Raw genomic sequence first — 13,325 nt, forward strand, 5'->3', positions numbered from 1 at the left:
CATCCTGACTATCAACTGAACAGCTGTATAAAATCTCATCAACTTCAGTTGTACTTTAACCCTGATTGACAAGTGTTAGCATGCTAACACGCTAAACTAAGACTAAACAGACTTGGTAACCAACCTACTCACTGGAAAAAATGTTCACATTGCATGTTTCTTCAAACCACAGAAAGGTTATGTTTGTGTGATATTTTGAAGCGGATACTATGAAACTTAACATTTCTCAACAAAGCTGTGGTTAGGTTTAGGCACACAAAACACTTGGTTAAAGGTTTTGGCTTAAATAACTGACATTCGGTGGACAAAAGCCACTGGAATAGCCGGGACGGGTCGATGAAAAATACCCAGGTTCAGTGTCTCAAACGTGCCGCCATGTGCCACTAAAACAGTGGTTCCCAGCTGGTCCAGCCACGGGGTCCAGATTTCTCCTTACTCATTAGTTCAAGGTCCACACAGTTTAATATATTCAGCATCATACTGGCGTTTGGTCATGTTGTTGAGCTAGTCTGCTGTCTCTGTCAAGAAAATGTATGTAAGTCACTCACTCTACAGCAGGAAACGGCACTTCAAAATAAAAGCTCAGTGCCAGAATTTCACTGTACTTTGAAATGAAGTTTGTTTTTTACAAACTCGACATGTTTCATGGTTTACAGAAATGTACACTGCAAACATTTTTTTCTGGCGACTAAACATGAGCAAGTTAGTATGGTGATATCGGCATTTAGCTCCAATGTGCATAAGGACAGCCTCACAGAGCTGCTAGCATAGCTGTAGCTGTATCGTATGTAGCCACATGCTGACAGCTTGAAACACACTGAGTTGATGTTAAGACTGCTGAGAAGTGGAGTATATTACAGGAGTAGATTGAGACATTTCTGTTGATGTTTCCGCTATGTATATTCTTCAACATTGGAGTGTCTTTTTTTATCCAGGGGCTCGAGATGAACTTTTTGAGGCATTTGTCCTTGTCCAAAAGTCACTTCTCTGGGTAAAATGCCAACACCTTACTATTTTATCTTGTTTGTAAATGCAGATTTCAGCTGAACCAACAGCTGAAAGCATCCACACAGTGTCAACACAAAAATGATTCCATCTATGAATTTTATTAAAGTGGGTATGTGTAACATTTTCACCTCAACAAATCGTCGTCATATTCATTTAGATTATAGGTAAGTAGGCAATGCACCCATCAGGCACCTGTCATGTAGCTGCTGAGCTGAGTGGCACCCTAATGGCACTCTGTTGGCAGCTGAGCGACGCCTTCCTCAACGTGATGTCAACTCAGCAGCTACTTGGCGGGTGCTGCTGCTGTCAGTAATCGCACTTCCTGTCACACAGCTAGTTCTACTTCATCTCCAGGTAGCTATGTTTGTAGCTTAGCTAATCACGAAAGACACTTTTTTTTTTTGGTTGGTTTGTTTATGACTTTGAGCTTGTCTGATGGAGCGGGTAAGTTTCCGTCACAGTTGCCCAACAAAAAATCCACTTGTTGCGTACAAGCCTTAATGTCGAGCCCTGTGGTGACGAAACCAACATTAGCCGCAGCATATTCTCTTCAGTTCTCACCTCTCTCCACTCCTTGTTGCCCATGCCTTGTGTGTAGAGGACACAAACTGTAAAGAACAGAGACACATAACATTAAAGACACGTCGAAAACCCATGCTATTATCCATATATATGTTCCCCAGAACTTTTCAATACTGGACCCAACAACTACCTGACAACTGTACATTAGTATTCTTCGTTATAGCCATATTTCTGAACTGGTGGCTAAGCTAACTAAGGGAAGGATAGATGAACATTACTCTTGTTAACACCAAACAAATAACTACAAAAAAACAAACTCAAATGTTATGGTATTCATTGGATCCATCAGAATATGACTAATAAGGCATAAATGCATTAATAAGAAATAACAAAACTAGATCAAAGCACCTAATAGTTTTATTCATGAAGCCCAAACATATTTCCGTCTTCAGATGGTGAGAGGCATCATTTCAGGCCATTAAGCAATTTCCCCCAAACGAGACAATTCACTGAAAGGCAAATTACTGAGCTCGCACATCATACACTTCATTTCTAAAGGCCTTTGATGTTCTTTTCAGATACGTGATAGAAAGATATATCAATGTGAACGTACACGCAGATACACCAGATATTTCTTCTTATTTCTGGATTAACAGACAGGTGATATTTTAGGGAACAGATAGATGTGGCTTCATGTCTCTTTTCCACTTGTAGCAGAGGGTCTTGGTTTTCTCTTTGGATCACTCTTTAAATTTTTGTCAGCGAGTGACAGATCCAAGGTATCTCTTTATTCCCAGTATCTCCGACATGATCTTTTTACTCTTTCCTTTCCCTCCTTGCTCTTTTCCCCCGTCAGGCTGGCTCATGTCAAGAGACTGAAGTCGCAGTGCTCAGCATAATCACAACTGCTACTCAGCACAAGAGCACGCCTAAATGAATGGGTAAAGTCTGAGCTTCTTCCTCCTCATCATCATCATCCCCGTGTTAATCACTGTCATCCTCGTCATCCCGTTCATCACTGTCATCATCATCACCTTGAGTCATTTTTATCCTGTGCTTATGTAAATGTGCTGATGTAGTGTTTTGCAAAAACAGCGTGTGTGTGTGTGTGTGTGTGTTGGTCATCCTGATATTATAACCTAAATTTGTACACACTTTAAAATGACAAATATCATTTCTGATCAGGATGATGATGATCCATACTCCCTAGCACACACACACACACACACACATTCACAATGACATACTCAAACACCCACTAGAGAAATACATCCAGTATCTACAAACCACTCTTATATGCACGGTACTGTATGTCATTTCTGCTGCTAGGGGTCTCCATTGATGTATAAAGAGACCTTGATACAGCATTGGAGGCGGGACCTCATTCATTTCTATGAAAACTGCTCAGTGGCGCATGAAGCCAAAAAAGCTTGATTCCCATAGTATGAAATTACTTGGATCTTCCGTATGGTGGGGCGTATAGAGCAAGCGTTCTTGAGTCTTACAAGGGCTGAGCCGACTAATTCCGGTTTAACCCTCTGCTAACTTGAACGGGGATAAAATAATTTCATTGAGCGGCTCTTTCTGACTTTCAAAATATTATTGACAAAATGGATCAAATCCCAATAGTGACACGAGTTGTTTCGCGAGGCTTGCGACTAGGGTTGCCGCAGTATACCAGTTTCAAGGATGAAGATAGGAAAGGATTAAGCTACCTCTTTATGTAGAAGCCTTCAGTTCACTCTCTAATGAACTCGAATTTTTAGATGTCTAATAAGTAAAGTCTCTTGGCAGACGAGTCTAAGGGTGCGTTCTGAAGCACATACTTTCCTTTATACTTTAGTGGGTACTGCAGCTGCTCTTATAAAGTATGTACTGTTGGATGCAGTGAGCACACAATCGGGACATACTACTTCTTCATAACATTGAACTTTGACCCTTTTTCTCACATATCTGTTATCTTGGAGATAAAACAAAACGCCATTCATCGAGCTAGCAAAAGAAAACGATCCAGTGAGCTCTGCAGTTGTTACCTCGCAATGGATGTAGTTTGAACTATTCATACAGTGTAGATTGTCACATATATTCTGGACAGTGACATTACATATGACCATATGTATTTCTCTGTCATTGTTATTTTCACAGTTATGTCATGTTATGTTCATTTAAACAATTAATTTTCCTGTTATTACTATTCGACTGGTCATCAGTCACTTGTACGTGCTGTCATCCGTCATTTCAGACTCTGAAGGCTGTAAGTCAGCTGCCAACAAGCTGTCAAGCTGTCATCTGTTTGCGGCTCAGTCGATGTGACGTATCTTTTGCTGCGCATTGGATTGTGGGTCAGAACAGCCAGAAAAACATGCTGGCTTGCATACTGCAAAATCCAACCAGACATACATGTAGTAGAAAATCCTGGTATTTTTGGCATACTGCATCTTATGCGGCATACTGCATCTTTATCTGGCATACTTAATAGTATGGTAGTATGGGTACTGGAACGCACAGTAAGTCTCAAGCCAACAGCTCTGGCATACAGCAGAGTAGTCTCATCTAACTCTAAGAGAGGAAGTGAATAGGCTTATTTACAAATGTCAGACTGTCCCTTTAACTCATTTCCATGGCACTAACATAATTATTTTAATGATTTTAACTGCTGGGAGAAAAGCAGAGAATTGTCGCCCATTGTGTGAATCTATATGGAAAAGCTTCTTGCTGTAGGTAGCCTCGTGCATTAGTCAGACCCGCCTCCAGCCGAGCAGATGCATTTAGTGAACGCAACAAACACTTACACATGTAAGAAGTGAGTCACGACTACATATGGCAAAAGAAAAGACCTTCTTTAGGCGCCTAATTAATTCCTTGCTCCCTTACACTCCATTTGTTCCTCCTATTTCTGACATTTTTCTAATTTGTTCTCTCCTTTTTTATACCTTAATTTGCCTCACGTCCGTCTTTTCTGTCCTTACCTTCTCCTTGTGATCTGGAGCTATAGAATTAACAATCATGCACTGACAGAAACACAAACAGAGAGGTGGTGGATCTTACTTGGGTCTGATTTGGAGAAGGTGTCCCTGTCCAGCAGGTTTCTGTTGAGACACAAAGGGGAACGGAGTCAGAAACACAGTTACCTTGGTGAGGAGGAAAAACATTTGTCATCCAAATTTGGCAGTGAATGCATTTTAACACACACATTATTTATGGACGCCGAGACTAAGCACGTTACCATCATGCTTTGTTTACAGGCTCATTGTGAAACTCTTATCCATGGTGTCAAAATACAACACATATGTAAAATACTCTATAACCACAGCATTAGCCACGATACAGAGGCTTGTAACAAATCCCATGAAATCCCAGAGTTGGACTTTCCATTGTGCATCATTACGACAGACAGGGTCGCAATAATTCCGTCAAAATCTGTTACTAATTTTAATTTTAATTTTAATTTTATATTTAGTATTAGAGCGCTAGGTTAAGATGTGACTTGTTTCGAAGGTTATGTAACCACTGTTTCTATGATAGCGAGTTAACACATACATACGTCAAATGAAGCTCAGCATAAGTTCAATCGGGAAGACTTTCTTGATGCTACATTCATCCACAATTCTCTGTTTCACTCCCACCACTTCCTCCGATCAGCCAATCATGGGCGTTCGCTCATCCAGTTAAACAGTCAAATATTGCCACAATCTCTATCAACCAATCATGTAGCTGCTGTCAAACTTCAAATCTGTTCTCCTCTCTGCTGCTGTCAGTGTCATTTTAGGCGGAATCGTCGCGCCCTCCTCCACCCCATTCACCTGAGAGACAAGCTCATCAAAAGCCCACTCCTCTTCACATGCACATCCTCAAAACTCTTCATCTCATCACCATCAGCGTCTAGACTCCAATGGGGATTCCCTATTCTACTTCAGCTTCAACCCACTCCTTTAAATATATGACATCACAAGTCACAAAAAGACTATTCCCTTTTTTCATACTGATGTGCACGTGAATAACTATTCTTCTCACTCAGGACGAGTCTCTCCTATTTAATTGTAACTACAGAATGAAAGGATGTTTTGCTGCCTTTTCATCTTTACTAGTTAACAGTTAGCAGCTATCGACTGAGAAAAAAATAATCCAACTCACTGTGTGGCTCCAAGGCTACTGCCGGCAGCTACCTGCAACTGTTACTGTGCAATATATTCTTTCATGTTACTCGATGCATGAGTGGATGTCGTGAATCAATCGACACACCTGAAAAGCCAATTTGACAACCATGACCATTCCATTTGTTTTTACTGTCTCTCTTGCATAACATACATAACTGTGATGATTGGATATTCATGGCCTGATAAAACTGTATGTAAATTTCAACCACATTATGACAAACTGTGAATATTCTATTTCCTCTCTTGGAGGGAAAAGAAGTGCCAGAGCATTGTTCTAGGGCGCTGGAGAGAAAAGATGAACAGAGACACCAACTGTGCAAATAAACTTTGGACACTTGGCTGCTGCAACATTTTGCCATGGTATGTAGCAATGTAGCCTGCCAATGTGATGGCTAAAGCCAAGACGACAAGGTCATGCTTACGCTATAAATCAGTCACTTAAAGGAGAAGCCCGGTATTTTGCACTTTGAGCCCAATTTCTGGGTTGTTTAGGATGAAATAGATTGGTTAAGACCAAAATTGTGACGATTGCTCCTTTTCGGAGAATTTGGCTTTCCCCTGCCTGGCTTAACAGAGCTGCCTATGGCCACGTGTGAACCTGTCCTAAAGCCACCCTAAACATTCGTTTGGTCAGTGGTGTTCCTTGATGTTTTGACATAAAAATCATAGCAAACTGTGGTTTCCATCCGTGTTTTCACTATTCATCTTGTGTAAACTTCCGCTTGACTGTTCGTTTGACCCTGAGGCGTTCTCAAATAAATCTCAAATAAATCATCACGGAAACCCCAGTTTGCTACGATTTTTATGTCAGAACATCAACGAACACCACTGACGACTCGGTGAGTTTCATGGCTTGAAAACGAACGTTTAAGGTGGTTTTAGGACAGGTTCACACATGGCCATAGGCGGCAGTGTTGGTCTTAACCACTCTATTTCATCATAAACAACCCAGAAATGGGGCTCAAAGTGTAAAATACCGGACTTCTCCTTTAAAGCTACGGTAGGTTTCCCTCTGTGTTCTGATCCATTGAAAGATAGACAGGCTTACAGTCATATAAAGTCAGTCAATGACAGGAAATATATTTGGTTAACGTGACCTCGGGATGTGACAGTAAGATAATTCTAGAATTTCTCCACCCTTATGCTTTAACACAGTGCAAATGGACACAAATCCTGTCTGAGACAGGACTGTGCTGACAGTCAGGCATTTGGATAAAAGGAACCAATGGTCTCTCTTGAAAGAACATGACCTTCTCTTCACTGCAGTTTACTTAATCTTAATTCCCACAGTGAGCAATGAGGAGCTGATTTCAGTCAAACCCAGCATAAGCAGAGAAACTGAGGTGCGTGACTAACATGTTCTCCACGTCCACAGCACTGAAACAGCACAACAGCACAAAATTTCAAGCAAGACCTCCCTTGTCACAAACAAAAAAATAGCAGCCAAAGAAGCACATCTGCAAACACCTCCCAAATACTTCCAGTTCATGCAACTTTCATTTAACTTTTATCCAGACTCTTTATTTATGGGTATTCAGATTTTTATGGCTCCTCATTTCATGCTTGAAAAACACTACGTCTAACGTCATATTCTTTATAGTAAATTATTGTGCAGCCTTCTGTCTACACAAACCAGTGACTTCCAGCCCAGACGGACATTAAGAGAACCGTTAAGAATTTATGTTCCCCCAAAAAAACAGAAGGAGAGGAGAGGAGAGGAGAGATTGGGATCACTAACTTGTCAATGAGGTTAAATCACTCTAGCGTGGAGAGGGCCTTGATAAGAATTAAGATCTACCGTCAAATCCACTTCCTTTTATCTATTTAAGGTGTCATGGTGTTTCCTGGTTGCAGAAGGGGCATCGAGATGTGGGTTGTGCTTCCTGTCATCCTTTAAATCCTGGAGGATTGTGGAAGGCTCTCTGACAAAGCCCTGAAACCATCACTGGGTGAAGAGTACTCACACTGCAAGCTGGTTTTCACCAACAGCCGCTCTAAATGAAGCCGTTTTCTTTTTTCATCTCACTTTAAGTTGTCTTTATCTTTATTTTTTAACTAGAAACACCATCTGTATGGCACCTTTACTCTGTCTCACTCTCTAGTGTTAGTTCTCAAAACAAAAACACCTCTGTTATCTACTTGGTCCCTCCTGCTTGTTCACAGACTTACTCATCAGGTCCTTCACTCGTTCAGTCATACATTTCTGAATCTCTATCATCAAATCACTAATACCAAATGGACCACGCCAGGCACTTTGCACATTGATTAGTCATCATTTTTGCACAACTTTCCCGTTATTCGAAGCAGTTATGTGTAGCATTTGGCTCAGGTTACATGTTCCAGGTCACTAAGGTGTGTCCTCCCATAATCCAAAGACAAACAAGTCACGGTAGACTCAAATTACCTCTAAGTGTTTGCCTATTGTGTTGTCTGACCTCAGCAGCAAAAAACAATAATCTAAAGATGTTTACAAGTCACGGCTCTACAGTCACAGTTGCCAGGTTGCCACTGGCAACCATTTTGACAATGAACCATTTCTTGACCTTTGGCCTTTAATCTGACAATGCCAGAAAGTGTCACACCAACTACGTTAACTAAATGGTCAATTTAATATTTCTCTCTTGGGCTACTGCAGAGCAGGGTGTGAGATTTCTTACACTTTGGCAAACTGTTCTGTTTATCCAGCTAAAATAATACTCACAACGAGGGTTTTCCCTGCCTTTCTAAGACAAAGGCGGGCCCATAGCGACGCCGTAGCGGCGCACATTCAGTGCGACATGCTTGTTTTTTTCATCCAGCACACAGCCCCATGGACCTGCTTCTCCCTCTGGTGTTGTGTCAGATCCCGGTTCCCCCTCGGCCTGTGTCTCTGCTACTGTTTCACACGGAGCTCTGCCCCGTTTGAAAGGCGAAGGCAGCTTATATATGGAAAGACGTCGCCTCCAAGATGTAGAATGTGTATTATAGAAGGGAAACATACATTTCAGGACCGCTGACTTGTATCATCAGAACAGACATGTCCTGTGATTTTCAGCCTCCTTTCATATTTAATAGAGGGGGGACAATACCTGACAGTAATATTCTCAGCTGTCAGGATGTGCCTGCTGTAAAGGGTAAATATAATCATAGAAGGCTGAAAATCACAGGACATGTCTGTTCTGATTATACAAGTCAGCAGTGTAAAGCTCAAGCATGTGGGTGCCTCCTTTCATAATTAATACAGGGGGGGACCGTATCTAAAAGTACAGCTGTCAAGATGCCCCCCGCCACAGGACTTTGCCACCTTGGTCTCGAAAAACCCAGGGAAAACTCTGACAACTTGGATTCATTTTTATAAAAACCCCTTTTTTGACTCTTTTGATCAGAGGACCCTTACAGACTAAAGGAATATGAATAACTTAATACATAATCTGAGGTAGCCAACAACCCGGTTTATACATCCAAAGAAAGAAGAAGAGGAATCTCTGCTGCTCTCTGGGCACAATGTAAGCTTTTAAACATTTAACTTGTCACATTTTAATTATCAGACTGATGTATAATTGCACTGTATCTAACCCTACTCAAAATATAAGGTGAGTAAACCAGAAGCTGGTGCCTGGTTACCAACCTGGCAACCACATTTAAAAGTTAGTGTCGAGCCCTGCGTGTGCAAAAACCTTTCCGTTCAGTACAAAGCCAATTAGTCTTTGGCGCTCCACTGATAAATGAGTGGACTGCTCCCACCTATAGCTGACAAGTCGTGAGTATTAGTAGTTGAAATGATTTAGAGATATGCCTCCACAAAGTGTTGAGTTTTTCATAACAGCACAGGCTCAAGAAGATAATTCGGCTCAAATTCATAAATGAATGAATGTAACATTTTGAACAAAGTTAATATAACTTGGCATTATCTTTGTCAAACATCAGTTTATTGGTCTGATAAGTAGGAGATGCTGTTGCCTGGTAACAGTGAAATCAACAAAAGAAAAATCTTTTTCTTACTGTTAATAAATGCCATTAAAAGACCAAGAAATCTGTGACCCTTGGGCTTCACTGTTGTGCACACATGCTGTTCTGTGCTTCATATGACATACTGGAATGACAGTAGATGAGGAAAACATCATGTAACATGCAACGCCAAGCTTTGATCATAGGACTACTGTGTGTAAATGGCCAAGGACGAGTATAAGTGCAATCCACATGTTTACATATCATATTCATTGCTGGAAGCTAAATCAGAAACCGTTAACAACATGTTTACAACATGCAAGTGGTAGAGCCATAGTCAGTGTGCACTTTAGTTTGTGTGATTTTTTCTGCAACTAACTGGAGATTAGTAAGATTCATATTTATTTTTCATATATTAATGTTCACAGCAGGCCTGTTGTTCTGCAGTGCTCTGTTGTTGTGTTTTAAGATTCTTATTTAAGTTTAGCTCATCCATTTTTACTTTCAAGAGAACCCAACATGTACAGGTTTGACACATCTACACACATACGCATCTATATTCACCCGCATGTCCACATGTATACAACCCACATACTTTCACCTCAATCTGTCAGCAATTTCTATGTTTAGCTTTCTTACATATGTCCATCACACACTGTAAAAACCTAACTCCATATGTTAGGACTAAGGGTATGTTATAATATTCTAGTGTGACTAAAGGTCATGCATCAGTTCATCTTATTAAATTGTTCCTAATTAATCTGCCAGGTACTTTCTTTATTAATCGATATCATGGTCACGAGGTGTCTTCTTCAGGTGTCTTGTTGTGTCTGACCAACAGCCAAAACCCACACTCAGTTTACAATGACAAAAAAGACCACCAGACCAAACCACAGAAACTACAACCACAAAATGATTGAATCAATTAATTAGTTATTATAAAATTTATTTCAATCATCTTATCAATTAGTCAACTAATCGTTTACTAAAAAACTACAGTGAGCTGCTGTTTGAGGAAATTTCTGTACGTTTAAAAAAAAATATATATATATATATTTGTGGCCAAATTTTATTTTATTTTTTTTTATTTAAATCATGTTTTGATAAAAATATGTAAAGTAACGACTTTGCGGATGGACTTTGAGGTACGATGTTTTACATATGGCTTCTAAAAAAGTTGAACATGGTTGATATGGAGTTGAAAAGTTGATATGGAGAAAATCAGATATCACAATATTTTTCACCTTGATACCTTGATATCGTTATTGGGAAAATATCGCAGGGTTGACTATTGGTGCTTTTACAAAGTATTTACACTATGAGATTTTTAATAAATAATCATCAGTATTTTGGATACAATGACTTAGTCAGTCAATAATAGAGTAGCTAACAGCCCGCAAAGTTCAGCAAATTACGTCACTTTACTGTAAAGTTGCAACGATTAGTCAATCAATGAATCAAAATTTAAAAATTTATAAAAAATATATAAAATGCTGTTTTTTAGCCTCTCAAATATGGAGATTTCCTACTTTTCTCTGTTTTATATGAGTAGAAACTGAATATCTTTAGGCTTCTGAAATCAAGACATTTGAAGACATCACATTAGACTCTGAAAAACTGGGATGGCCTTTATTTTGACTCTTTTTGGACATGTTATAGACCAAATGATTGATTGATTAATTGAGAAAATAATCGGCAGATTAATCGACAATGAAAACAATTATTGGTGGCAGCCCTACTTTATTGTAATGCAACCTTTAAAACCAGAAAAGACAACACTTACAATATTTCAATATCCAAAATCTAACACAAAATCTCGTCTCATATCACAATATCGATATAATACCAATACATTGTCTTGTAATCTAGTGTCAACACTTGTCAGATAAGAAGGGGTGGAGGTATGTGGTCTGAAATCCACAAACCACTTTCACCGTCTAACACCATCTGAATACACCTAGACATCAAAAGATGAATGCACACCTACATGCTAGGAAATACAAACACTCCTTTAATAATGTGGCACCACATGGCTTGTGACTGGGAGTCATTTCCCACTCTGTACCCCCGCAGCTGGAGCTACAGTCAGGGACCCAAGTTAAAACACACTTTCTCCCCTTGAGAAAAGATTTAAGGCTCCACACTCTCTGACTGGCTGCTGCTCAAAGCACATCACACATGGTGGCACTCCAAATGGGCTCCTGGGCTCCCCTTGCGCGAGAGTTGTGTGTTAGTGTGTGCAAACGTGCATTTTTGTGTGTGAGTAAGACACATTTTTAGGATTTCCACTTCAGAGGATAATGTGAATGAGTCATGGCTCCCTCTCTTTTTCTCTCGCTCCTTCCCTCTTTTCATCCAGAGGCAGGGAGCGGAAAGCTAAAAGCTGCCATCCGAGTCAAAGAGAGGTCTGCGGGGATAAGGGTGCCACACTAAAATAGTGTGCTAGTATTTTTAGTACAGCGTTTCCCAAAAATGCTATAATCACATACAAGTAATGTGTTTTTTTTTTTGTTTTGTTTTTATTTTTGGCCAAATAAATGACAGTACAATAGATCTCTTACTAGAAAAATATGAATGTATCAATCAACTCACTGGCTACGAGGACAAGCAGTGCAGTCCTACTGTTCATAGCAAAGTGAAGTACTTGGTGACTAAAAACACTGATTTGTTCAATAGATTTCCCTGAAGCTTTCAGCTTTGGTAGATGCAGCCTCTTTCTCTCCTTGGTCACAAAAACACTTGAGTCTGAGCAAATCATTAAATTCCTGTTTTCTTTATCTCTTTTTTAATCTGTCACCACATCTAACTGAAACCCACTGCAAATAATTAAACCTATGCAAAGGTGACTCAGTCAGCCTTAACTGGGTTCATTATTCTTTAACAGAAATCTAACCATTGACAGATTCTTGGCAGAAAAAATATTGGCTATGCTGTGATTAATATGTTTTTAAAAAAAAAAGACTTAAAATTGCAACCTCTCACAATCTGTTTGGATGTAAAACAACTTTCTTTCTAACAAAGGACACATCACAGCGCAGAGCCCTTTTCATGCATTCACCTATACAGCTTTTAAGGCAATTAGTGCGAGAGAACAGAGACCACGCATGACGCAGAGCACAAAGCAACCCCATTAGGTGATTAAAGTGTCGGAGACATAAATACCTACATTTTACCTGGAAGCAGTGAGAGCATTCAGTGTTCACGGGTTTGTGTGAAGGGATGTCACATCTTTGTGACAATAAATAAGTCCAGTTAAGGTTTTTGTTTATCTGCTTGACACATTTCAAAGTCATTTTTCTAAGAACAGAATTTCACCGTCCTATTATTTTCTATGAATTCCTCTACATTGTAAATGTATGTGCTCTATTGGAGAAAATAACGTCTTTGAGACTTGGGATCTGTGGATGGCTTACATGCAATCATTTTTATTTAATTATCATTTTTTATCATTACTAATATTCAGTGTTTCCCATTAATTAACAAAACTATGGCGACCCGCCATAGTTTAATTTGACCCGCCATAGTTTCTAAATAAAAGATTTAGGCTGCCGAAAGTATTGACTTCTCATGATATAAATAATATCTCGAACGCCGTAGCATTTTGTGCCGATGTGCTCAGGCTGTCAGATCCAGCGCTCGACAGTGCAAGCGTTTCACTCGACTAAAAATAGGTGTGTGCGAACTGTAAAAAATATTTAGGGGCACATGTGC

The 13,325-nt window shown here is 39.8% G+C and overlaps 1 protein-coding gene across 2 annotated transcripts in view; it reads right to left on the reverse strand.

Annotated features, from left to right (window-relative positions):
• LOC126384666 (copine-8) overlaps nucleotides 1–13,325 on the reverse strand; it is a 115,785-nt gene that overhangs the window by 79,551 nt on the left and 22,909 nt on the right. For both annotated transcript variants that reach the window (XM_050035836.1, XM_050035837.1), the window contains exons 2-3: nucleotides 4,579–4,619; nucleotides 1,570–1,616 (exon numbers count right to left, since the gene is read on the reverse strand). In XM_050035836.1, coding sequence (XP_049891793.1) covers nucleotides 1,570–1,616; nucleotides 4,579–4,619 — 88 coding nt within the window. The remainder of the gene's footprint in view (nucleotides 1–1,569; nucleotides 1,617–4,578; nucleotides 4,620–13,325) is intronic.

Source organism: Epinephelus moara, chromosome 23 (assembly GCF_006386435.1).
Source record: "Epinephelus moara isolate mb chromosome 23, YSFRI_EMoa_1.0, whole genome shotgun sequence".
In the NCBI taxonomy this organism is placed as follows: domain Eukaryota; kingdom Metazoa; phylum Chordata; class Actinopteri; order Perciformes; family Serranidae; genus Epinephelus; species Epinephelus moara.